The sequence below is a fragment of the Trachemys scripta genome, chromosome 10 (genome assembly GCF_013100865.1).
Source record: "Trachemys scripta elegans isolate TJP31775 chromosome 10, CAS_Tse_1.0, whole genome shotgun sequence".
Lineage (NCBI taxonomy): Eukaryota > Metazoa > Chordata > Testudines > Emydidae > Trachemys > Trachemys scripta.
In genome coordinates this window covers 35,676,752-35,703,349 of record NC_048307.1, presented here as the reverse complement: position 1 = coordinate 35,703,349, position 26,598 = coordinate 35,676,752, and the positions used below count along the sequence as shown (strand labels likewise).

The 26,598-nt window shown below is 44.9% G+C and overlaps 1 protein-coding gene across 2 annotated transcripts in view; it reads right to left on the bottom strand.

The window, feature by feature from the left end:
- RAB40C (RAB40C, member RAS oncogene family) overlaps positions 1-26,598 on the bottom strand; it is a 60,523-nt gene that overhangs the window by 13,825 nt on the left and 20,100 nt on the right. For both annotated transcript variants that reach the window (XM_034783359.1, XM_034783360.1), the window contains exons 3-4: positions 10,608-10,668; positions 5,995-6,055 (exon numbers count right to left, since the gene is read on the bottom strand). In XM_034783359.1, the coding sequence (XP_034639250.1) occupies positions 5,995-6,055; positions 10,608-10,668 (122 nt within the window). The remainder of the gene's footprint in view (positions 1-5,994; positions 6,056-10,607; positions 10,669-26,598) is intronic.

Below are 26,598 nucleotides of genomic sequence, written 5' to 3'. Positions count from 1 at the left end.
AAATCACTTTGAAAATGGGACTTAGATGCTCTTGAAAATGTTGCCATTTGTGACTACTCTGCTTTTCTGTTTCCTTGTTGTCAGTTTCCCCTGTCTGTATGCACCTTTCATCCAACAGCGGAGAGGAAAAATGACATTCTACCACCACAAAAAACTGGCAGGGGGCTCACGGGCAGGTATAGGGCTACTTAAAAAGAGGCTGTTAAAGTACTGGGGGGGAGCCCATAGTGAGGCTTTCACAGATGAGAAAATGGAGGCACAGATAGGCTGGAGTGCCTTGTAGATGTCTCATTCAGGAGAAGAATTAGGACTAGAATGCAAATGTCCCAAGAGTCACTTGTTCTAGCCACTAGGCAACACTGCCTGCAACAGCCTATTGTTAATTCTGATGACGACCCAGTTAGGGAGAAACGCACGATTCTTAACTAATGAACACTAAGAGACAAAGGCAGCATTTCAGACCACAGCCTAAAGCAGGGGTCGGCAACCTTTCAGAAGTGGTGTGCCGAGTCTTCACTTATTCACTCTAATTTAAGGTTTCACGTGCCGGTAATACATTTTAATGTTTTTTAGAAGGTCTCTCTCTCTAAGTCTATATTATATAACTAAACTATTGTTGTATGTAAAGTAAACAAGGTTTTCAAAATGTTTAAGAAGCTTAATTTAAAATTAAATTAAAATGCTGATCTTACGCTGCTGGCCCACTCAGCCCGCTGCCGGCCTGGGGTTCTGTTCACCTAGTTCGGCAACGGGCTGAGCGGGGCCTGTGGGACCCCGGCTGGCAAGGGGCCAGCAGCCGGGACGCCAGACCGGGAGTGCAGGAGGGAATGTGTGCGTGTTTGAGGGGGGTGTGTGTGTGTGTGCAGGAGCTCCCGTTTGGTGCTCAGGGTGGGGGGGTGGGGGGGGGCAGGAGGCAGGGTGGGGGGGGACTGGGTATGTGTGGGGGGGTGCAGGAGTCAGAACAGGGGCTGGAGGTGTGTGAGGGTGTGCAGGGGTCAGGGCAGAGGGCTGTGTGGGGGGAGTTCAGGGGTCAGGGCAGAGGGCTGGGAATGTGTGTGTGGGGGGGTGCAGCAGTCAGGGCAGGGATCCCAGACTGGGGGTACAGGTGGGAATGGGTGTGTGTGTATGCAGGAGTTCCCGTTTGGTGCTCAGGGTGGGGGTGGGGATATGGGGGGGGTGGTGCAAGAGTCAGGGCATGGGTGTAGCGGGGCTGGGTATCTGTGGGGGGTGCAGGAGTCAGAATGGGGGCTGGAGATGTGTGAGGGGGTGCAGGGNNNNGGGGGGGTGGTGCAAGAGTCAGGGCATGGGTGTAGCGGGGCTGGGTATCTGTGGGGGGTGCAGGAGTCAGAATGGGGGCTGGAGATGTGTGAGGGGGTGCAGGGGTCAGGGCAGAAGGCTGTGTGTGGGGGGGGGGTTCAGGGGTCAGGACAGAGGGTTGGGGTGCTTGGCTCGTGGGGATGCTCACGGCAGGGGGCTGGAGGGGATATGTCCCGTCCCAACCTCTTCTCTGCCTCCTCCCTGGAGCAGCAAGCATGCTGCAGCTTGGCTCTGCTCCCCCTCCCCCTCGCAAGGGCGATCAGCTAATCGGCGGCAGGGAGAGGGAGGGGCAGGAAAGCACCACGCTGGGGGAAGAAGTGGGGGAGGGGGGAGCTTGGCTGCCAGCATGACCAAGCTTCTGCCTCCCGCCCCCGCAGGAGAAAGTGGTGGGCAGGGGGGCTGAGTGGGGCCAGGACCCCGGCAGGCAGAAGTGTGCCATCAAAAATCGGCTCGCGTGCTGTCTTTGGCACGCGTGCCGCAGGTTGCCAACCCCTGGCCTAAAGAATTTAGCCTAATGTTCCACTGGCCTACATCACTGTTACAGCATGTTAAAGCCCTTTTGGCTAGGCTCTTAAACCTGCAACTTGGTACTGCTTTCCTTCAAGCCTAGACAAACCTTTTTAAAGCAGTAGGTAGCCAAGTGAGTTAAATCACCTATTCCTTGTCAAAGGAGATGGCATGGCTTTGTCACTTGCCCTACTGTACTCCAATCATTTGTCCATGGCGCCAAGCCCCACTTAGTCAGGTGGGCTTGTTTGCTTAGGCTGAAAAGGGACTATTCTTCATTGTCCAATATCTGAAATTGGCTAATCTTGGACAATGAGGTTTGAATCCTGATACTTCTGATTACTGACTTTTTCCAGAAGAACAATGCACGTGCCCAACTGAGGTGGCCCATAAAAGTGTGTAATGTTGTTTACCAAGTCCAGTGACTCAGAAATGCTGATAGTGCGCAATCTGGAGATACAGCAATGTGTTCAAAACACATGATGCCTTCTTGTTAATGCAGACTAATCTCCTCTCACAATCCAGAGCTCAGGCTGAATGAGAAGATGTATGGTATGGGAAAGGGAAACGTCAAGGCAGATTCTCTTCCCATTCTGAGATTGCTTCCCAGTCCATGGTAATTAGGACCAAATTTCTTAAGGAAACTTCCACAGAGGTTTTGCTCTCCCCACTCCATTCATTCTCCACACCACAGTCCAAACTTCCCTGAAGAGGAGATGCTTCTCAGATCAAATGCTTGGCATTTATACCTAGGAGCCTGAGACTCGGCTCTTGGTGAATGGTAGCTTTCAATCAGAGGAAAGGGCAGAGGTGCCAGTCTAGTGCAAAGTCTGTAGGATCCTTTACAAGAGCCAGAAGGTGGTGCTAAGAAATTAATACACCAAAGCCCATCCTTGCAGCAAATTCAGCCTTCTGATGCAACCAGTCCCATCCCTTTGCTTGGCTTCTTAAAGAGCAGTTTAAACTAGAACGGCCCTTTTCCTGAAACATGAGGCCAGCTTCATGAGAAACAGTGGGCATAATTTATTTAAAGGGACATCATTCTGCAATGTTTTAGTCTCGATACAAAGGCACCCTGAGATCTGCACAAATATTTCAGTGAAAGTTCAGGCTACATAGTGCATTCTACACTACCAAGGACAGTAGGCACCAAACTGAAGGCAGCTATTAAAATTTAGAATTAGTGATCGCCCTATTCCTCTATATAATATGATTTCAAGAACGTCACGCTATGTGTCACTCTGAATCCTAGAGCGGCTATTGAATCAGTGTGAAGTGATAGAAACAGCTACAAACATGGTTAAAAGCTATTTTTGTTTAGAATATGACCAGGTGCAATCATTACAGGGATTTGTGGTCTGTAACTGCCTCATTTCTAAGTTCTCAGCCTTTTTTTTTACACATGACTTTACAAATTACAGCATGGGCTTTCAGCTACTAGTATTGAGTGAAGGTTCTATTACAAACCACATAGTGGAAGGATCCCTGGGCTTTCTGTCCTTAGCCTCCAAAAAGTGCCCAAATTTCACACACAAATGCTTGTCTCATGAGAACAATGCTACGAGGTTGCAGTGGAAATTGCATTCACATGCTGCAGAGAGGTTTTTATTTAGTATCCTTTTGCTTTTTAATAGGTCAGCTCACTCACTATTTACACTCAACCTTTAGGATCACTTAACAAGCAAAAGGGGTGCACCTGTGGAAAGGGAAGTTACAAGCTGTGCAGAATCCAGAGATTTTGAGGAAGACAGAAGTTGTACCTTGCTACATAAGCCCCCTGCTGGCTGGCAACTCTATCTACATCCCTGCACACAGTCCTTTGTTTACACTAAAATGACCTCCTCCACCCAGATCAGCTGTAAGGGCTGGGCTAAAAATCACATTCCTCACAGACTGCTCCCTGGTGGCAAGGTATGCAGGGAAGGTAAGTGAGGCATACTTTCCACATAAACACTTTCAAGCTTTTATTGGTCACTGTGGAGTGCTGGTGCAGGCATTGTTGGATGTGTGCAAACACCAGCAGTTCTAGACTCTGCCATTCAAAGGAAACACCCAACACTCTTGTATAGGGGAGGGAGGGAAGGTACTGCCTAAGAAAATGCTCCATTTGGGACTGAAAGTTTTGGTCAAATTTCATTTGATCACCAAAATACCACATGGCATCAGAAGTTGGATGGGACAAAGACCTGTCCTGACTATATATGTTTTACCAGGAGTGAAGTTCTTCTAGATCTCTCTGGAATGCAACTTTGGGGCAGAACTTGCTGAGAGGCAGGAAGGGGAGTTAATCTTAAAGTTCCTGTATTGTATTAGGTGTGCATGTACTTGAACTCTGTGCCCCCCCCCCAAAAATCACAGCATTAAGTGCTGCTGCTCCTCATTGAGAGAACCACAGAGTTAGCAGCAGCCAAAGAGGCACCCACAGAACCATCCACAACACTAGAAGTTTGTACGTACAAGAACTAAATGTGACACTTGGAGGAGACCGCACATGGTATGCAGTCTAGTGCTCGCATGTCTAGATCTCAAGTACATTTGTAGGAAGTCCTACGGAAAGAAGGCACGATGGCCTTCCCAGCTAGAAAAGTAGCTTACAGCTGTGGGTAGTGAAATGCAAAAACAGTGAGAGATTAAGTTGAAGAGGCAGAAATTCAGAGGAGAAGGCCTTAGATAATTGCTAGATGTACTCGTCCAGTCAGTGAGCCTTTAGAGAGCAACTGGTTCTTGAAAAGAAGTCAGAGGGATATTTTCCAGAGCCCCTCTAGGCCAGAGAACTGAGCAGCCTAAGTTAACTCTCTACTCCTGAGGGAAATCTTTTTTGCTGTTGTCTGTATTGTTGACATACTTGTTGACAGGTATTTTGAAATAAATTACCAAAATAATTGAAACTGGAATGATAATATTGTGTTATTTTGACAAATAAAATATGCAGAATTTTAAAATATTGTGCGTAAAATTCCCCCAGCATTAACATTCTAAGCCTTCATCTCCCGTGTTTTAAGGACTGAGATATCAGATCTGAACCAGCCCTTCTCGTTTAAGGCCTGGGTCAAGTACATAAACTGAAGAGGCTCATTTTCTGGAACTGGCACAGACTAGGGAAAGCTGATCTCATGAGTTTGCTGTCATTTGAGGCTTCCCAAATCAGCTTTCAGCCAAAATCCTGAACTCCAATCTAAACCTAATCCAGATCCTGTGCAAAGACTGCCCCACATGATCCATACTAGTAACCATGCCGCTTCAGCACACCTACAGTGTGCTACCTAGTATAGTGGAGCACTGTTTGTATTCCACCGCAATAGCGTAAGTCAGCTCCTTGGAGAAAGTCATCCTGCTCCTGCCCGGAGGAGTTAAAAACAGCCCTGGGGAGGGCTGTGGCTGGGGAAAGGCTGATTGGGGAAGCAGCCTCAGCTGTGGCGACACCCCAATAGGGCCCAGCTGGCCCTTACAAGAGGGCAGTGGGCCAGGAGCAGACAGTCTCTCTCTAGCTTGCTGAGAGAGGAGGGCCTGGCTGCCTGGGAGCTGAGAAAGAGTACCTAAAGTGGAGCAGGGCTGGGGGATGGCTAGAGGAGCTGGGAGAGCTCCAGCCTAGAAACCCCCCAGGCTGCAGGCCTTGTTAAAGGCCAGAAAGGGTACTGGGGTTGCAGAGGGGTAGCCCAAGGGTAGGCAGAGGCAGCAGGTCCAAACTCCCCTGGCCGGTGATGAGTGGCATTTACACTGCAGTCTGCCCCAGTGAACGGGGGCTAGATCGAGACTGGCAGTAGCTATAGTCTGAGGCGAGGTGGGGACAGAGGGTGGGGGTTCCCCGGGGAGGGGAAACCTAGATCTGTGGGGCTACTGCCAGGGGGCAGCACCCTGGCCTGAAAGGGGCACTGGGGTCCAGGAGGGACTCGGGCCCAGTGGCAAGCGGGACACTGGCCTACAGAGGGCACTCCGGAGGCTGGAAATCTTAATTCCCTGGATGACCAGCAGGAGGCGCCGCACTGGTGAGTCCCGCTCTGTGACACTCCCATTTGTGCATATGCTGATCAGAAGGGCAGAGCCAGGACATTGGAAGGGAAACACAAGATGCTGGATGGTGCTGTTGGGCATTAACTTGCTTCCCATTAGTCTGGAGAACTTTGATGGTGAGCAGGCCCAGTCCAGCGTAGCACTGCTGGTAGTGCTTACCTGAGCACCTCTGGAGTAGGATCTGAAAATGGTGCAGAACCTCCCCTGGCCAGATGTGTCCCTGAAACAGAAAATCCAACAAATTGAGAAGAGTTAGACAGACAAGTCTGGAGAACCCCTACTGACACTGCTGATGGGAGACTGAAGTACGAACCAATCCATCAGTGAGTCACACCTGATCTCTCTGTACGTGCATAGTACCTGGCTGCTCAGCAAGATACTTTTACATGATTTTGGAAAGTTTTTCCTCCCCAGTAGGTGACCACCTTTAGGATATACCAGGAAGTCCCCTGCTGCAGTCATCATCCTTCCTGTGGAGCAGTTCTCTATTTGCACCTTCTCAGCACTACTCCAGGATTAGGGTTGGTGATTTGTCACAGCATTTTTTTATCAAAAATTACAAAGCAGTCATGGTAAATTTAGTAAAAATCATGGATTTGGGGATTTTTAATAGACAATGCTGTGATTGATAAGGAGGGGTCGCAGCAAGGGGGCTGAAGAGCAAGCCCATCCTGCACTCACCCTGCAGGCGGCTCCCCACTCTGAGCATGGTGACGTGGCACACAGGGTCACAGCATCACTCAGGTTTGGCCTGGCTGCTCCCTCGTCATGATGATGGGCCAAACATGAGCGGTGCTGTGATCCTGCACACCAGGTCACCATACACAGAGTGAAGAGCCAGGCCCAGCCCTGTGGGACAGGAGCAATCGCTGCAGGGTAAGTCACAGAGACAAAGACAAGTCATGGACAAAACAGGAAAATCAGCGTATCCACAACAAACCTGCAGCCCTCTCCATGACGAACCAAGAGACAAAGCGAGTCACTATTCAAAAGAGCAAGGCATCTTCTCTTTAATTTGGCTCAGCTCCGAGTGAGACTGGGCTAGGAATCCCTTCTCTGGCAATGGTGCAGACTTAGCCTACCTTTTTTTTTTTTTTTTTTTTTTTTTTAAAAGTTTAAATAAAAATAAGGGCCAATGAGAGAGTCCTTCTTGAGCTCATCAGTTCAGAAGCCCTTACTAAAGGGAAGGTGTATCAGTGACCCTTTCTGGCTGTAGGAGAGACCTTTACACCCAATCCTCCTTGGCCACTATGTGTGCAGATACTTCACAGCACACCATCCTTGGGAACAGCACGTAGCAGTACAGCATGTTCTGCAGCACACAGGCACGACAGGGTGCATTACAGACACTAAACACCTCAACTCTATTTGTCATTCTTTTAAGTTAATGTCAAGTTTTAAATAAACACAGAATTTCAATGAGCATTTGTGGACATCTGGGAGATTATGCTGGAGCACAGCACAGTGATCTAAGCAGTGTCTACTGAAGTGCAATCCGAGGTCAGGCTAACCAGACAGTGCACTGTTGTGTCCATTCGATACTGATCTAGGAGGTGCACATCAACAAGCAATGCGAATTCTGATCACCCTGGATCAAGTTTCCGAGAGACTCAATTTCAGACTCTCATCAGCTGCATGATAGAGTCAGATGTGCTTTAAGTTTCAACACCGCACTGCACTCAGATTAAGCTTTGAAATGTCACATTATGGAACCTGGGCATCACTGTGAGCTCAATGTAGACCTCTGCTTAATGGGCAGCTATGGTCAAAACAAAAACAAAATATTCGATTGCATAAGGAGTAGGATGGTGATTAATTCTGAGACTATTATAATGCCATTATATAAATCAAAAGGTGTGGCCTCATCTGGATAGTGCGTACAGTACTGCTCATTGCATCTACAAAAAGATATTTCAGGATTAGAGGGGTTCACAGATGGACAACCAAAAAGACAAAAGGTCTAGGAAAATTCTCCTCTGAAGAATTACTGAAATGACTAGGACTGCTACCTTTTAAAGAAGAGGTGTAAGAGGGGACATGGTAGATAGGGATTGCTATCTATATAAGCAGCAAAGGAAGACTGGGAACTTCTGTTCTCCCTGTCACATAACAACAACGGGACAGTCAATCAAACGAAAAGGGGAATTCAAAGCCAGTAGAAGGAAACATCTTTTCACACATGTAATTGAACTACAGAACTCAGTGCAACAGGACGTGGAGTCCAAGAACTTAACAGGATTCAAATATCCAGTGTTTTCATAATGGTACACGGTTTGTGGAAGGGGTATTAAAACCTCATACTTCAGGGCTTAAGTCAATCTCTATTAGATCAGGGTGAGACCTATATGGGGGGCAGATTCCCCTCACCTTCCTGCCTCAGGTCTTACACGTTCCTCTGAAGCACCTGGTGCACACCCCGATGCAAGATACTAGACAAGATGGACCACAAGTCTGATCCAGTCTTGCAATTCCTACCTTCCCACCGAGGACACTTCATGCAAATATCACACTCCATTCTCATTGTTCTCTGCTACAGAGTCATGTTATTGCAGTAAGCCTTGATCCCAAGAAATTGAATGCAGTCTATGCCCTTTTAGTTTTGGGGTCTGTTCCCTGTTCATCATAGGGCTCCCCCTCAGTCCAACTCTTAAACTAAAGGATGGAAGCCAGGACCCAACAAAATCCAGGGCCAGCTCTCTGGAAACAGACGTGGAGCCCCACAACCAGGTTTCTTTCCTTCTTTCCCTCATGTAGTTCTTTCCCTGTGTGATTTGGGAAACCAGGCATTGTATCTGAAAGGATTTTTTTTTTTTTTTTTTTTTAGTGCAGGAAGGTTGTGTGGGAATTGAGTGACATGCTGGAGGAGGAGCAAATAGGACCACACTGGGAATAGAGGATGGTGGTCTTGTTGCTGGGACTGGGTGTGCAGATGGTGTAGGCTGACTATAGTTTTACAGTGTGGGAATCCAGCCAACAAAAAATTTTGGTTATGTATCCCAAATTTTCATGGGCCAAACACCGAAAAGAGGATCTGTATTAATGCTGCAATGTGAGTTACTATGATGAAGAGGGGCATTAATTGCACCAAAGCAGTTTACGTAAACTGTGCCTGGAGATTAGGTATGTCATCTTTATATTGCACTGAAATCTCATGAACTAAGGGTGCAAAGCTTTCAACAGGACCACAGCAAAGTACTACATTATATCGGCAACATTTCAACTCTCTCTTTGGGTGTGCTACTTACTAAACAGGAAACGGTCTGGTCATCACCAGGTTATTCTAATGAAATGAACGAACGAGGAGTCCGGCGGCCCTTGAAGAATTCCACGTGGATTTCAACAATTTCCACCCCACCATCAACCTCAGCTTGGACCAGTCCACACAAGAGATCCACTTCCTGGACACTACAGTGCAAATAAGTGATAGTTGCATAAACACCACCCTATACCGGAAACCTACTGACTGCTATACTTACCTACATGCCTCCAGCTTCCATCCAGGACACATCACATGATCCATTGTCTACAGCCAAGCCCTAAGATACAACTGAATTTGCTTCAGTCCCTCAGACAGAGACAAACACCTACAAGATCTTTATCAAGCATTCTTACAACTACAATACTCACCAGGGGAAGTGAGGAAACAGATTGACAGAGCGAGACGGGTACCCAGAAGTCACCTACTGGCCATCACTTACAGCCCTCAGCTAAAACCTCTCCAGCACATCAAGGATCTACAATCTATCTTGGAAAACAGTCCCTCACTCTCACAGACCTTGGGAGGGAGGCCAGTCCTCGCTTACAGACAGCCCCCCAACCTGAAGCAAATACTCACCAGCAACTACACACACACACACACACACACACACACACACACACCACAGAAACACTAGCCCAGGAACCAATCCCTGTAACAAACCCTGTTGCCTACTCTGTCCCCATATCTACTCTAGCGACACCATCAGAGGACCCAACCACATGAGCCACACCATCATGTGCAGCTCATTCACCTGCACATCTACTAAATGTGATATATGCCATCATGTGCCAGCAATGCCCCTCTGCCATGTACATTGGCCAAACCAGACAGTCTCTACATAAAAGAATAAATGGACTCAAATCAGACATCAGGAACGGTAACGTACAAAAGCCAGTAGGAGAACACTTCAATCTCTCTGGACATTCAATAACAGATTTAAAAGTAGCCATCCTTCAACAAAAAAAAAAAAAACTTCAAAAACAGACTTCAAAAAGAAACTGCAGAGCTACAATTCATTTGCAAATTTAACACCATTAATTTGGGCTTGACTAGGAACTGGGAGTGGCTGGCTCACTACAAAAGCCATTTTCCCTCTCTTGGTATTGACACCTCCTCCTCAGTTATTGGGAGTGGACCACATCCACCCTGACTGAATTGGCCTGGTCAACACTGGTTCTCCAGTTGTAAGGTAACTCCCTTCTCTTCATGTGTCAGTATATTTATGCCTGCATCTGTAATTTTCACTCCATGCATCTGAAGAAGTGGAGTGTTTTACCCACAAAAGCTTATGTCCAAATAAATCTGTTAGTCTTTAAGGTGCCACCAGACTCCTCGTTGTTTTTGTGGATATAGACTAACACGGCTACCCCTCTGATTCTAATGAAAAGCATTACAAGTGAATTGAAGCATGCTTTCAAAAGCTATCTATATTCTCTCTCCAGTCACACAGAGACTTCACCATGTTCGGAGACACTGGGCTTGCTGCCAAGATAGCTTAGAAAGGTAAACTCACCAGAGTTCCAACTTGACCCTTCTGCCATCCAGCAAGATAGTGGTGGTCTTGTAGTCAATTCCTGCAAAGAAACCAACAAAAGCTGAACAAACACTGAGCGGGTCTTTAGAGACACAAACATGCAATCTACTTTCCCCAGCTGCTGACAGTTCTGCAAACCTTTGAACCATAGAAGATGCTGCTTCATCCCAATACACTATCAAGTACAGATGGAGTGCTTGGAAGTAGAAGAGTGATCACTCAAGTAGCTCCACTGGAAAGCACTTTCTTTGATGCAAGAATTACCCTTCCCCCAACCATGTTTAACCCTTTTCATCGTATCCAGGTGTGACGGGTTGAATCACAGAATCCCCCTTGGAAGCTGCCACCTGATGGGCCAAGACCTACTGCCCCTACTTTCCTGCAGTCAGCTTAGGACTTCAGTGCCCTGCCTGGTTTGAGCCAGACTCGCTAGCCTGCTGCAAACCCAGACCCAGGGTCTGAATTTCTTGCCCCAAAGCTGCAGACTTAGCTGAAAGCAGCTTACAGAAGTGTTCTTGTCTTTAACACTCAGATGCCCAACTCTCAGTGGGGTCTAAACCCAAATAAATCCGTTTTACCCTGTATAAAGCTTATACAAGCTAAACTCATAAATTTTCGCCCTCTATAACACTAAAAGAACAGGAGTACTTGTGGCACCTTAGAGACTAACAAATTTATTAGAGCATAAGCTTTCGTGGACTACAGCCCAAATAAATTTGTTAGTCTCTAAGGTGCCACAAGTACTCCTGTTCTTTTTGCGGATACAGACTAACACGGCTGCTACTCTGAAACCTGTCTCTGTAACACTGATAGAGAGAGATGCACAGCTGTTTGCCTCCCCAGGTATTAATACATACTCTGGGTTAATTAATAAGTAAAAAGTGATTTTATTAAATACAGAAAGTAGGATTTAAGTGGTTCCAAGTAGTAACAGACAGAACAAAGTGAATTACCAAGTAAAATAAAATAAAATAAAATAAAACACAACACGCAAATCTACATCTAATACAGTAATATAACTGAATACAGGTTAAAAACTCACCCTTAGAGATGTTTCATTAAGTTTCTTTTCTCAGACTGGACACCTTCCTAGTCTGGGCACAATCCGTTACCCTGGTACAGTTCTTGGTACAGCTCAGATGGTAGCTAGGAGATTTCTCATGATGGCTGCCCCTTTGTTCTGTTCCACCCACTTATATATATCTTTTGCATAAGGTGGGAATCCTTTGTCCCTCTGGGTTCCCACCCCTCCTCACTGGAAAAGCACCAGGTTAAAGATGGATTCCAGTTCAGGTGACATGATCACGTCACTGTAAGACCCCCAAGCTTTCATTCCTCCCAGCCTGACTCACAGGAAGGCTTGCCTGCAAACAGAGCCATCCAGTCAATTGTCCTGGTTGATGGGAGCCATCAAGATTCCAAACCACCATTAATTGCCCACACTTTGCATAATTACAATAGGACCTCAGTTATATTTCATATTTCTAGTTTCAGATACAAGAGAGATACATTTATACAAACAGGATGAACACACTCAGTAGATTATAAGCTTTGTAATGATACTTACAAGAGACCTTTTGCATGAAGCATATTCCAGTTACATTATATTAACTCATTAGCATATTTTTATAAAATCATATAGACTGCAACATCACACCAGGTCTTCCAGTCTTCAAGAAAAAAACTGAAGATCCTGGTTACATGGAATTTATTGACTTGTAGCACTACCCTGAACGGCAGTGCTGAGTATTAAGTTCAAGCTTTTACACTGATTAACTGGAGAGTTGGCAACTTTACATCAAAGGCGCTTTTAATTTATTTAGCCTGAGAACCAAGAATCTTCCTTTCAGTGAAAGAACATCACCTCCTGCAACTTCCACTAAGTGGAACTATGATCTAAAATTGATGCTGAGAGGTTCACCATGGAGACTGATTCCATGTTCAAAAAGATGAGACTGGAGCATGCAACAGAACTGAATATTCTTAGAGAACCTACTATAGCAAATGTACTTATAAGAAAAATGAGTTCTTATCTCACTAAAAAATAAGTCAGACTTAGTGACAAAGGCACTCTCTCAAATTTCACTGTATTAGAAGAACAGTTACCTCCTCCCTTATCACCTACATATATATATTATATATATATATATACACACACACACATACAGCATTACATCAAAATCAGTTTGAGAACCATGCTCCAAACCACAAGGGGCAAGTCCAAAAACTCCCCCTGCTAAATCTGCTGAGAAGTCAGAAATGTATTGCAGCACCTCACAGCTTCTTTGTTTCTGCAGAAAGGATGGTTGTAGGAGAGTCATATCATGTCTTGTAAATGTCAGAGGTAAATGTCAGGGACTGGTGGTGGCTGATGCAACTAGGAATTGTGTTTCTTTTTCATTTGCTTAACTGATGAAGTCTTAAAATGATATCCATTTAAAAAGGAATCTCTTCTGTTCAAAGACACCTTACAATGGGGAGCTCAATTCAAAGTTATGCTTTCCCAGATTTGTGTGGAAGAGTGTTTTTCCAGGCTATTCATGCATTGCCCAGGTGGCAATACCATTTCACCTTGCCTGCTCCTTGTTTAAGTTTTAAGAACTCACCAGTAGGAGGTGTTCACAATACCTAGACTACAACACAAACATTGTTTAAACTCTTCAAAGTTTAGTCACTTGGAAGTGAAAGTTGTTAGTCTAAGATGAACCATGTGACTCGTATGCTATTTGGGTCAAGTAGGGCAATGAGCACTCTTCCTCTAGAGACGCTTGGAAAAGGATCAGTCTCAAGTAGGACAGTTTATAAATTTTGCTAAAAATCTGAACCAGAATTCTATTGAGCTGTAGGCTTAACAGCATAGAAATACCAAAAAAGTTCCTTACGTAGGCCATGTTAACAGTTAAGTCCCATTTATTTGAAGGTGTTTGAAAACTTCTGGATAAACAAGGATTTTTGTTAAAAATCAGGGAGCCAGTCTGCTTGCCGTCTGCCTCAGTTTCAGAGGAAGCTGGATCTCCTTCCAAAGAGGTTGGATGAAAAAGGCTACAACATTCCTAGTGAGCACACCCCCTTTTAAAACTAGCTAATATGCTGTTCATCACACCACAGGTATGTGGGGAACAGAGTGCACCCCACAAAGCCAGGTAGCTTCAGGTGTGCTTTTCAGTGCTCTGGATTTAGGGAGCCAGGAGTGTAGTGAAGTTTACATTCCCAGTGGCAGTGCTGTAAAGAGAGCTTAGGCTACAGTCCAACACTGTTTAACCAAGCAGAGTGCCATCTTCACAGACACAACCTACCATGTTAGGGCTCAACCTTTTCTTCCCCTCCAGCTAGATTTCTCAAGTCTGGAATTAAAAAACAGCCAACTGTCAAGTTACCAAGTACATTTCCTCTCTCCTGCAACAAAAGTCCTTGCCCAATAACCTATTAATAGCTACAAGTTTGGTTAATAAAGCAAATATCCCGCCCAGCCATCCGATTTCTGCTGATGAAAAGTTAAAGTTGAGCTCTGATTGGGGGGCTATAAAAAAACATAAAGATAGTTATCTTGAATTCCAGCTATTTCCAGTACTTAATCACACAGTACGTACAGTTTATATTTTAGCTTCACCTGAAGACAAGCCACCGATCTGGATTTACTTCCATAGATAAAGATCTCTAGAGTCCCAATCCACAAGCTACTTGAGGTCAGTCAGTCCAGTCCCTGCATTAATGCTGGTGAAAACTTGCTCCCTCCCATAAAGGAAAGACACTGTAAGAAAACATCCAACCAAATATCCCTTAATGGAACATTGACCACCCCAGACACAGCATTGCTCTGAGTGGGTTCTGTTGGGGGACAGAACTAATTAAGAATGCTGCCTTGTTTCAGCTGCAATGCCCCTGGAGGCTCTGCTTCATACAGAGGTGCTCTGCTGTTTTTCATGCGCCACAGCTCTCTGCATGAGGAAAGCACTCAGACGGAAAGCTCTCTGTGCCAGCGTTCAATTGAATTAATGGAACACTTGTAAAAGTGCTAAACCAAGCTGACTACAGGGAATAGCAGCATATTCTTATGGGCGCAAAGGCCATGTGCTTCCAAAATACCTTTGCCAGGGTGAAACTAATCACTTGGCTATTGTTTCTTTTAAAAGCTAGCAGTGCTTGATTGGCTCAGGGAGGGTGGAATAATGCAGGCTTGAATACAAACCGCAAAAATACAAGCCTATTAAAAGGAAGAAAAAAGGTATATGTAGTCTCCACTTTCATTAGCCGCCTACTCTGTACATGAGCAAAAATTCCTAGTACATTCTGAACAGGCAGCAATTACCCTGTTGTGAATTTATGCTGGTTAGTCATAGCAGCAGTGCTTTCTGCAGTACTATGTAAAAACAGTCTGTGTACTTTAAAGAATCAAAACAGACTAAGAAGGTCTTTGGGCATGGGCACATCTACAATAAAAGCATTAAGCAGTGGGCAAACATCTCTATCAGGAGGTTACCTAGCAGCCTCTTGCACTCCTACTTCAGACATGGGTGTGTTAGAAGCTTAGATCGAGGCAGAGGGTTAAAGCAGTAGCCCTTCACCTCAAAGCCTTTGTTCAAATGACTGAGTTTGGGGGTTTCACTTTAGCCTGCATTCCCTCCCCCACCCCAGCAAGTCTCTTCAGACACTGCTAAGACACAGCTGGCAGTCCGGGCCTCACTCAAGCAGAGAATTGAAAGAATGGGCCATGATAGAGGTACATTGGCAAAGTCGTGTAGCAGAAGCTCAGAGCACCTGCTCCCACTAAGCCTGACTCTAGGCAAATGGCAGTCTCACTCATTAAAACAAGTAAAATAGAAAAAACAAATGTGTAACAGGGATCTAGCTGGTGAACAATGTGACAGCACTCTCCTAAGACTGTACTAAAATAGAATCAGACCAGACATTAGACTGTTTCCTCTCTTTTTAGGTGATGGAGTCCCATTCCTGCCAACAGAGGAAGGGTCCCTAGAGTATTTCTAGTGCTTTGCTCAGTCTAATTTTAAATGTCTTATGCAATGGTGCACAGCAAGGAAAGTATCAAGTCTGCCTCCAACTCTGCACTTAAAGTTTCAGGCAGCTGCCCAATAATTGCTGTTTACAACAGTTTAGTTAACTCCTAAAGGCAGCTCATATATTTTTCTATGGTGCTTATTCCTTGGTATTTAAGTGCTGGAAAGGGAAATTGCATTTAGGGTTGTATACCAGCCACACCCATTGACCACTATCACAGCACCCCGCAAGTTTGAGAAGTCAGGAATTTGTATTAAACCAAGTTAAAATCAAGACACTTCTATATCTGCTAGACTTTTCTATTAGTATTTAGACATCAAATATATTTTAACTGGTAACTTGAGACTTGGTAAACTGAACCACCACTACAGCTTGCATAAATTCAAGTTCTCTTGCTGACCTTACCACTAATCATGACTGGCAGTCATGAAATTTCCTCATCCTGTATCAACACCATGCTAAACGTACCTGATCATTGTTAATGGGGGTGGGGAAATATATATTATATGCAATGGCAACATTTCAGAGGTGTCATTTGAAAAAACACGTACATATGCACAGGGCTGTACAGGTCTGGCCTATAGCACTCAATAAGGTTCTTTTAAGAGCGTTAGCCTGTGAGATTGTGCATTTTATGTCCTTGTTGTAGGTAGGTCAGTCTGTTTGAGCAGTATGTTGCATATGCCTGCAGCTTCCTGCTGGACTGGTGGGAGGGTAATGCTCATACAACCGTACAGGAACACTGGCAGCCTCATCAAATCCATGGGTACCCTTTACTGCTCCTGGGAGTTACAGTCATGACAGGGACACCTGAAGTCTTATCTTGCAACACTGTTGGCACTGCCACAGCTAGGTGCAGGACCCACCCATCTGTACTTTATTATTTGTTTTTAGAGAGACCACAACCAGAGGCAGCAGACGGGGCATACAGCTGAATAACTGACAGAGTCCACATGTGAGCCATGGGGGAACTGCTAGACTGGTACTGACACAACCTTGTAGCAGTAATCTAAAGTCTCACTACTGCACAACAGAGCAGAACACTCCTTTAAGATTTTGGAATCTGCAGCCCTGTTCAATATGGAATGGAAAATCTGTCTTATGAAAGGAGACACAAAGAGCTTGGCTTGTTTAGCCTGCCCTAACCAAAAGAAGGCTGAGGGGAGATATGATTGCTCTCTATAAATATATCAGAGGGATAAATACCAGGGAGGGAGAGGAATTATTTAAGCTAAGTACCAATGTGGACACAAGAACAAATGGATATAAACTGACCATCAGGAAGTTTAGATTTTAAATTAAACAAAGGTTTCTAACCATCTGTAGAGTGAAGTTCTGGAATAGCCTTCCAAGGGGAGCAGTGGAGGCAAAAGCTATATCTGGCTTCAAGACTAAGCTTGATAAGTATATGGAGGGGTATGATGGGACAACCTAATTTTGGCAATTAATTGATCTTTGACTATTAGTGGAAAATATGTCCAATGGCCTGTGATGGGATGTTAGATGGGGTGGGATCTGAGTTACTACAGAGAATTTTTTCCTGGGTGTCTGACTGGTGAGTCTTGCCCACATATTCAGGGTTTAGCTGATCGCCATATTTGGGGTCGGGAAGGAATTTTCCTCCAGGGCAGATTGGCAGAGGCCCTGGGAGGTTTTCGCCTTCCTCTGCAGCGTGGGGCACGGGTCACTTGCTGGAGGATTTTCTGTACCTTGAAGTCTTTAAACCATGATTTGAGGACTTCAATAGCTCAGACATAGGTTAGGGGTTTGTTACAGGAGTGGGTCTGTGGCCTGCGTTGTGCAGGAAGTCGGACTAGATGATCATAATGGTCCCTTCTGACCTTAAAGTCTATGATTCCATGAATACATTTACCGGTACATACTACCGCATTCCCTTCTGAAGCCGATACACACATCACACTCACCCATAATCAATAGTTACCATTTTAATTTTAAAAGATTATACATGTTTTAATTAGAGCAGAGACATTCCCTTAGGCATTATGTGTCTAACTACAGCTATCAGGAGTTTGCTCCCCATTGAAAGCACCAGGCTAGAACAGACAAGTGAGCCAGGTGGAGTCATGCTTGATTCGCTGCACATTTGCTACAACAGATCCCCAGTTCAAGTGTGCAGGGTTATGCTTTTCTTTTTTGTCCCATTGATTTTGCAACTGAGAGATGAGTCAGGACATAGTATTTTCATGTTCATTGGCCACTAGATGCCACTGTCGCACAGAAACTTTTGGCAATGCGACAACCTACTGCTCAGCCATGACAATACTTCTCTCGGGTCTTTTTGCAGTTTAATTTGTCAGCTTCTAAAGAAAGTTTGAAATTGATTTCTGAGAGAGTTAAAAAACTGTGGTTACAGAGTTTTCCCCCCTTTGAATGTACAGTCTACCAGTAGCACAGTACAGCTCATTTTGAAATAGATGTCTCATAGGTTAGCCAGAATTAGTTTCAATTCCATGCCGAACAAGGGGTGGGAGGGATAGCTCAGTGGTTTGAGCATTGGCCTGCTATACCCAGGGTTGTGAGTTCAATCCTTGAGGGGGCCACTTAGGGATCTGGGGCAAAATCAGTACTTGGTCCTGCTAGTGAAGGCAGGGCTGGACTTGATGACCTTTCAAGGTCCCTTCCAGCTCTAGGAGATGGGATATCTTCATTAATTATTGTTATTATTATATCTACTAAGGAGCCCCATACTTGCTACTATTGTGGCATATGCAATATCTATGAAAGAGTTAGTCCGATAGGCTAGGTAACCTTGTCCTACCCTCAGGATGCACAATACTAAGAAAAATATATTCTGATGTAGGGCTTATTTGTCTTTTTATTGGTTGAGCACGAGATCACTTAATATCTTGATGAAAATATTTTGGACATGTTGCAATGGATGAAGTCTGGAAAACCCGTGTGAGCTGCTGTCTCTAGGCCAGAGTGCATTCTAGCTCTTCTGCAATCTTTCTAACTCAACTATAGCCTGTTAGATACTAGCCCAACTTGAGATTTTGTAAGTAACTAAAGCTATTTGGCATAAGATGCTGTAACTGAAGGTGAAATAGATCACCATATCAGGCTGCCTGCCTGCCCTGGCTCCGCGCAGATCCCAGAAGCAGCTGGCATGTCCCTGCGGCCCCTAGGCACAGGGGTGATCAGGGAAGCTTTGCGTGCTGCCCCCGCCCCGAGCGCCGGCTCCACAGCTCCCACTGGCCGGGAACTGCAGGCAATAGGAGGTGCAGGGGTGGCGCCTGTGGGCATGGGCAACTCATACCACACACTGCACAGAGCCGCCTGGCTGCGCCTAGGAGCTGGACATGTTGGCTGCTTCTGGGAGCTGTGTGGAGCCAGGGCAGGCATGGAGCCTGCCTTAGCCCTGCTGCACTGCTGACCGGGAGCCGCCTAAGGTAAGCGCTGCCCGACTGGAGCCTGCATCCTGAACCCCCACCCGCACCAATACCCTGCCCCAGCCCTGAGCCCCCTCCTGTACCCCAACCTCCGGCCCCAGCCCTGAGCTTGCTCCTGCAGTCTGAACCCCCTGGCTCCAGGCCAGAGCCCCTTCCTGCATCCTGAACCCCTCATTTCTGGCCCCACCCCAGAGCCTACTCCCCCAGCCAGAGCCCTCACCCCTGCCCCAGCCCAGTGAAAGTGAGTGAGGGTGGGGAGACCAAGTGACAGAGGGAGTGGGGATGGAGCCTTGGGGAAGGGGCAGGGTGGGGCAAAGGTATTTAGTTTTGTGCAATTAGAAAGTTGGCAACCCTAATTCCTCCCCCTTGAGTAGTAAATTTTGAATCCCTGGTGCACTTTCAGGTGGACCAGGAATTACTAGCATTATGGAAGCTGCTCCTAAAGGATTCCAAACCCATGTGATTTGTTTCGATTCTCTGCAATAAGAACATCCATTAGCTATAAGGAAAGTTAAAGCCAGCATTTTTCATGGGAAAATGCAGCCACCTTCAGGAGAGCGGGATCAGTCATAAATTGCAGCAGGGCTGGCTTTAGGCCGACTCCCCCGATTCGGGATCTGCACCTAAGAGGGTCCCACGCCCAGTGGTGAGCTGGAGCCGGTTCCCAAGCTCCGGCAGCTGACCACCCCGCCCCCGGCCCAAGCTCACCACACCTCCCTCTCCTCCCCTGAATGCTCCGCCCCCCTTCTCCTCCCCCTCCCCTGCTTTCCGCGAATCAGATGTTCGCGCGGGAAGCCTGGAAACAAGCAGCGGCAGGTAAGCTGGGGTGGGGGTGGGGGCGCGAGGAGAGCTCCAGGGAGGCGCGGCGCAGCCTAGTCCAGCTCCGGCCCGGCCCCAGCCAAGTGGCTCCAGCCCCGCGGCACGGCTCTGGCCTGGGCCCCAGTCCTGGCAAGTGGCATAGTAAGAGGCCGGGGGTGGGCTGGATAAGGCAGGGAGTCCGGGGACAGGGAGCGGCTTGGGGGGAGAGTTGGATCGGGCAGAGGTTCTGGGGGGGGCGGTCAGGGGATGGGGAGGAGGGGGTTGGGTAGGCATGGGAGTTCTGGAGGTCTGTTGGGATGGTGGTGGTGGATGGGGTCGGGGCAGTAAGGGGACAGGGAGCAGGGCGAGTTGGGTAGGGGGTAGGGTCCTGGGGGGCAGTTAGGATGCTTAAAACTTAGGATGCTTTAAAAGGTGTACTACCAACGATTTTGTTGTTGAATTGGCATTGCCAAGCCTTTACTGCTTCTTATTACAGGGACCTGGCAATGGTCCTCTTCCCTTTAAAAAAAAAAAAAGGCAAATTAAACTTTTAGGACTGAAAAGGTTTTTGTCCAAGTCTACGGCCAGAGCAGTAGAAAAGAGTGCATGCCCTTTTTCTCCTTTGTACATCATCCTGGAAGCCCTATTCACAACAGAATCAGAACAACACTATATCACTGTTTAAACATGACTGTGACTAGCAGCATGATAGTGCTTTTTTTGGATCAATGTGAACAGATTGTTCTTCCCTCCCTCAAGGGCTGTGCTAAGCCAGTCCCTGAAGGCTAATAGCCCTAGGTAATACTTCCCAATTATATCTACACAGCATGTTTACAGAGGAGGGCAAATATAATTTTACAGATAGGGAAACATGCATAGAGGTGAAGTGACTTAGACAAGCTCATAGAGTAAGCAACCAGTCCCTCATCGCCGACCCCACAATTTGCCTGCCTGATTTTGACCTGCCCCCTCGCCAATGGTCCCTGTTGAACAGGTTTTGGACCGGGCAAGATCTCTGTGCAGCTAACCAGTATCGCTGGGGCTTTCGTGACAGTCCTTTGTGCAGCTGCGGCGCAATACAGACGATGACGCACATTGTCGATGAATGCCTGCTGACTAGGTTCAGCCGTGGCCTAGAAGAACTGCATCATGCCACTGAAGATGCCATCGCTTGGCTAGACAACTATGCACATGCCAAATTATTAATAAAAAAAAAAAAAAAAAAAAAAAAAAAAAAAAAGAGTAAATGAACGGTGGTCTCCATGCTTGATCTACAGGACCACACTGCCTATAATTAGTCTACAAAACACTGTAACAAACAATTACAGCACAGTGTTTGAATGCTGCCATAGCCTGAAGTTTCTTTGAGCAAAATGGAAAAGGCTTTATAGCTTATCTATCCATAAGCCTGGGCCTGGAGAGGCTCTTAGGTATCATGATGTTCTGGACCAAAGAAAATAATCCCCAAAACCCCACCCCAAAAACACAACGACAAATCCTCCTTGTACTGGCTTATTTATAGCTTTAACATATGCTTGCTTTCATCCCAGAAATTCTTAGTCATTTGTTGCTAGAGATGTATGTATGTATATTTGTTGCATGAATTGTACGTTGATCTGAAATGCTTCATTACATATGTTCATATATACGCTTTTTTACCACTCAGGGGCTGGTGAATCTTGTCTTCATAGTAGTTTATTTATTAAAATTTTTGCTCTAGCAAAAAAAAAAAAAAAAAAAAAAAAAAAAAAAAAAAAAAAAAAAAAAAAGCCAAAACCAAAAGAAACATCTCTGCTAAAATTCATTAAAAAATAAAAAGCCTAAGTCCTACATATCACTTTTCACAAGTAGATTTCAAAGTGTTATACAAAGACACCATCTGCAAAATAAGAATAGTTGAGCTTCATAAATAAGCTATTATTCGTTTTAGATATCAGTTAGATATCAAGAAGGGGAAATTCAATTTGCCCATTTGATTTTATCTTATATAGGGTCAACATTTTAAAGCTTCATTGTTCTACCCTCCATAGAAGAGCAAAGGACGACTCCTTTCAGAGCATCAGTAAGCAGATGGGAAATAAGGTAAGCTAAGTAGAATTCTGTAACCTAGTCTTGCTCGTATGGCTCTCTGAACAGCAATCTGCTAGTTCTAAACAGCAGACATAATTAGAGCAGAAGGTGCACGACTCCAGGACTCTAGAGACAGCTACTGGAATGGATTTGGACTCTCAGCTGGCAAAGACTAATGAACAACATGTGGCTAGCCCACCGAGCCTCTGGAGAAGGAATCAGATGCACTGGGATGTATTATCCTTGCCTCACAATCCATCTAGTAGTCTCAGTCACAAGAGGAAACAAGAGATGCTGTGGCAGTGCTCTGCTGCAAAGGAGGAAGAGACACGGGGTAAGAAGAATATAGATGATTGAACTTTGCTCATGCAATGTTGCTGTAGCCATGTCCTTCCCAGGATATTAGAGACAAGGTGGGTGAGGTAATATCTTTTATTGGACCAACTTCTGTTGGTGAGAGAGAGACAAGCTTTTGAGACAAGCTCTCACCAACAGAAGTTGGTCCAATAAAAGATATTACCTCACCCACCTTGTGTCTCTGAACTTTGCTTAGACAGGATAGTTATGTTATTAATGCCAATGAGCTACCATTCTGCAGTTAAGAGTATGGGGAAATTCTCAGGAAGGTATGAAAATAAGAGTGACAGTGGGTCCTTGGTACAGACCATTAGCACTGGAAGAAGAAAGGATTTCTGGACCAAACTCTCCATTAAACATAGTTATGTTTCATTTCCTCTGTTTTGTTTTAAACCTACTCAGGTACCCAACCATGTTAACATAAAATCAAACATGCAAAGAGCTAAAATCACAAAGAAAACATTGGGATTCCATACTTTCTGGATCACAAAGGATAAGCGATCCTGGATCTATTTTTTTCCTTACAAGGAAGAACTGATTCAGAGTCACATGGAAAATTGCTACCAGTGACTACAAGCTACCTGAATTCATCACTACAAGGAATATATTCACAGAATACATCTGTCTAAGGGTAAACTCTTTGAGGCATGCACCATACAATGAACCAAATGGGAAAGTCTCTGAATATCTAGTTAATGGAATTGTGATCAGTAAGGACAGGTTTATAATCAGTAAGCCTTGACAGTTCTCCCATTATTACCCCCTGACCTGAACAACAGAATTAGAGGTTAAAAGGAACATTATATAGATTTGATAGTGTTACAAAAATTTCTTTAGAGTCAAAACTTGCAGTACAACTGTAAAAAAAGTAGCGATATATCAAGTTGGGGGAAGTGCCAAGTGGGGCACAAACAGGGATTCAAGTTAGATCTCTACTGAAGGTTTCATGAACATCTGAAATGTTACTAAAATTCACATCCTTAAGATGGGAGATACTGTCGGTCTCAGGGAGGACACATACAAGAGAGCAGCTAGGGAAATCAGAAATATGAACAGAAAGTAGATAGTCACATTTTTGGAAGAGAGACTTTCCATGTAGCGTGGTTTGCAATTTCAAAGATTCTATGGGAGAGAAAAGCCTAATTTCTAGCCCTAGAGCCCAAAAAATAATAGCGAGCATGTTAGGTGTGTGACAGCAAGAAACCAATGCAATTTTGGGCTCCATTGGAACGTCATGAAGAAGGAAGTTAAGACAGAGAGTTTCCTAAACTGTGGCCTGTGGACAACTGGTGATCCATGGGAAACTGGCTGGTCACATGGTACAAAAACTCCTGGTTTCTAGAACAGATAGAGTATACATGGGAGATTATAGAAAGGACACTTAGTGCACTAAAGCAGCTACACATACTTTCCTGATGTAACTTTTCCCTGTAGGTAATTTCTGTAGTTGTCACAAACGTTATATGATTTGACAGCGAACAGGAAGAGTGGCAGCCCATCTGATTGCAAATGGGAGCGGAAGCAGCCATAAGACCGGACGACAATATATGGTCCATGAAAGGGTTTGACAAATCCTGCTTCTACCACATATGGCTCTGGAGCAGGAGCATCTGGAATACTGCATTCAGTTCTACGTACCACGTTAGCAGAAAGGTTGACAAATTTAAGGGAATTCAGAAAAGAACAAAAGTCAGGAGACTGGGTTGATGAATGAGACTAGATTAAAAGAGCTAATGATACACACTTCGGATCCTGGTCAATTTGGGAGTTGAAGGAGTGAGGAAGAAGAGATTGACATAGGACTACAACTATTTGAATCATGTAAACATTGAGAAGAGAGGAAATTGAGATGATCCAGTGGGAATTAACTAGGAATAACTGGATGAAATTAAGAAACAGGAATTTAGGTTAGGAAGTTTTTACAGCTATCCAACAGTGAAATTGATTAGACAGTACTTAAGATCAGGAGTGAAAGACCAGTCTATTGAGACATTTAAACAATGGACTGGACAGTATATTAGTAAGTGTACAGGAGGGAACAATTTTATATTTTCAGAGAGTTACAGACTAGATCTTTTCCTTCAGATTTCTGATAATATTGTCACTAATTGGGAATAAATCACTTGAGCAAGGAAACAGTGTGTACAGCTCAAGCAATTGATGGAACAAAAGGCATATATGCTTGCATTTGAGAGGTGTACTATGCCTTGGCAGAATCCTTCGGGAAATGTACGTTTACTGTATGCACTACATTCAAGCAGCTGAAAATTCTCTCCCCTCCTTTCCCACAAGAGTACTTATTAAAAACAAACTTCATCTGAACTAGCTCCGCCTGCATATCTAAAAGGCTACAGCACTGTAGCAATCACTTGTTCTCAGTTTTAAATTTCTGCTTTAATGTAGGCTATATTTAACTATTTTCTGTCCAATGCAAATTATAGAGCAACCAGGGATAACTCTCCACAAATTCAACACTGCCTTTTATTCAGATTACAAGAACTAGAGGTTACAGAGTATTAGGCTTAGAATTACTGTGCGGTGTGTGGAGGCTACCTGGCTTTGTACTGAGGTGCTGGTGTCAAGCAGAGCATAATCAAGATGAGGACCAGAAAAGGAGGCGGTGTGATTCTCTCTCGATGAGCTGTGAAAGAGGCTACCTCTGAGAAAGCAACTGCTTTTTCAATATAGAGCATGTTGAGTGTTTCTTGCAGGTGCAGCACCATTGTGAAGGTCTGTTAACAGAATGTGTCAAATGCAGGAGATGCCTTCTGTTCAGAGATTGCAATGTTAGGAATGTTCAGTCAAGCAAGCCGGCAGTCTGATAGGTAAATATTCCCAAGTGCTTTACAATCTACTGCTGTTCAGATGTTAAACACAGAGTTTCACTAGTGTGGGTAAGAGTAGCAAGATTATTTGAAGGTCAGGCTTGTAGCAAAGGTGATGTTCTGGATGGGCTTCCATAAAGCCAATAACTTTGCCTTATTAACAAACTGATGGTATCTTCCCTCCAAGCCAGTCTTCTTCATAGGTCTTGTAACTGTGTGACAAGTTCCAGAAGCAAAATTTAAATGCTTGATCCTCAATAGGAGCACTTAATATGAATTAGTCCTGAGCAGCCAGTAAAGTAATCTGGTTGTAGACCTCTCCAATTCAGTAGCTGATGGCAGAAGGACAGAGTGGATATAATAGGTGACATTTACACACCTGGGTTCAGAATGCCTTTTCTAACATGAAAGGGTAATTTAAAAAGGCATTTTTGCAGCCCACAGAATTTGAGTGAGTTTTACATGTAATGCTGTAAAATGGCTCTGCTTAGGGACATAGAAAATGCTATAGTGGATCAGACCAATGGGCTGTCTAGTCCAATACCCTACAAGTGGCCAATATCAGACACGTCAGAGAGAAGAGCAAGAAACCTGATAAGGAATATTCGCACACAGTGAAAGGGGTTATCTGTCCACTTAATGACTAGCTTATGCTCTGAAGCATGAGTGTTTATATCCCTTATTTTTTATTCTCATGCAACTGCAGAGGTTCTTATTATCCACAAAGTGTCTATGTGGAACCGTGCTAAAATCTTGGACTATCTTGTGGTTATAAATTCCACAGGCTAATTATGCTTTGCACACAGCGACAGACTCCTTACGCCACACGTTGACCCATGTTCTGGATGGCAGAGCAAAATGCAGAGACTGTCCATCCAAAACTTTAATTTGGGTGAGTGACCCACAGCAATAGCCTTTTGATTCCAGATTAGGCCAATGATCCCTCCTGCAGCTGGCTGGATAACAGGAGTTTCCTGACAGTCAAGAGTTGCAATTGTCTTCTTCCTCTGCCCCAGACAAACTCAGTCACTTCTCCTGGACTGCACATTGGCTTAGACTGCCCCACCCCCTCTGACCATTCGTGGAAGAGGATCATGACCCCTAAAATACCAACAACTTAACTGGTTATACTCTGAGTGGAGAATGATGGGTCACTGCATGTTAAAAGTCAGAAACTAAGAGACAGGAATAGTAATTTAAAATCTGTGTTGTTACAAAGCACCGTCCCACAGACCTTGTAACAAAAGCAACATTTCCACTTCTAGATTTCAGTATTCAACAAAACTTCTCTGCAGAGATTATTAAAGTAGCTGGTAGCAGTAATTCCAATACCCAGGAACTGAGACGCTCATTGCAGAGCTGGCCTACAAAAAGCCATGGACATTGGCTGATCCACAAGCAGCAGTCCTGGCCCTAGCTTCTCTATCATATCCAGCTTTAAAGATGCTCCAATAAGAATGTATGAAGTGGGCTGGGGAAGAAGGGGTGCAAAAT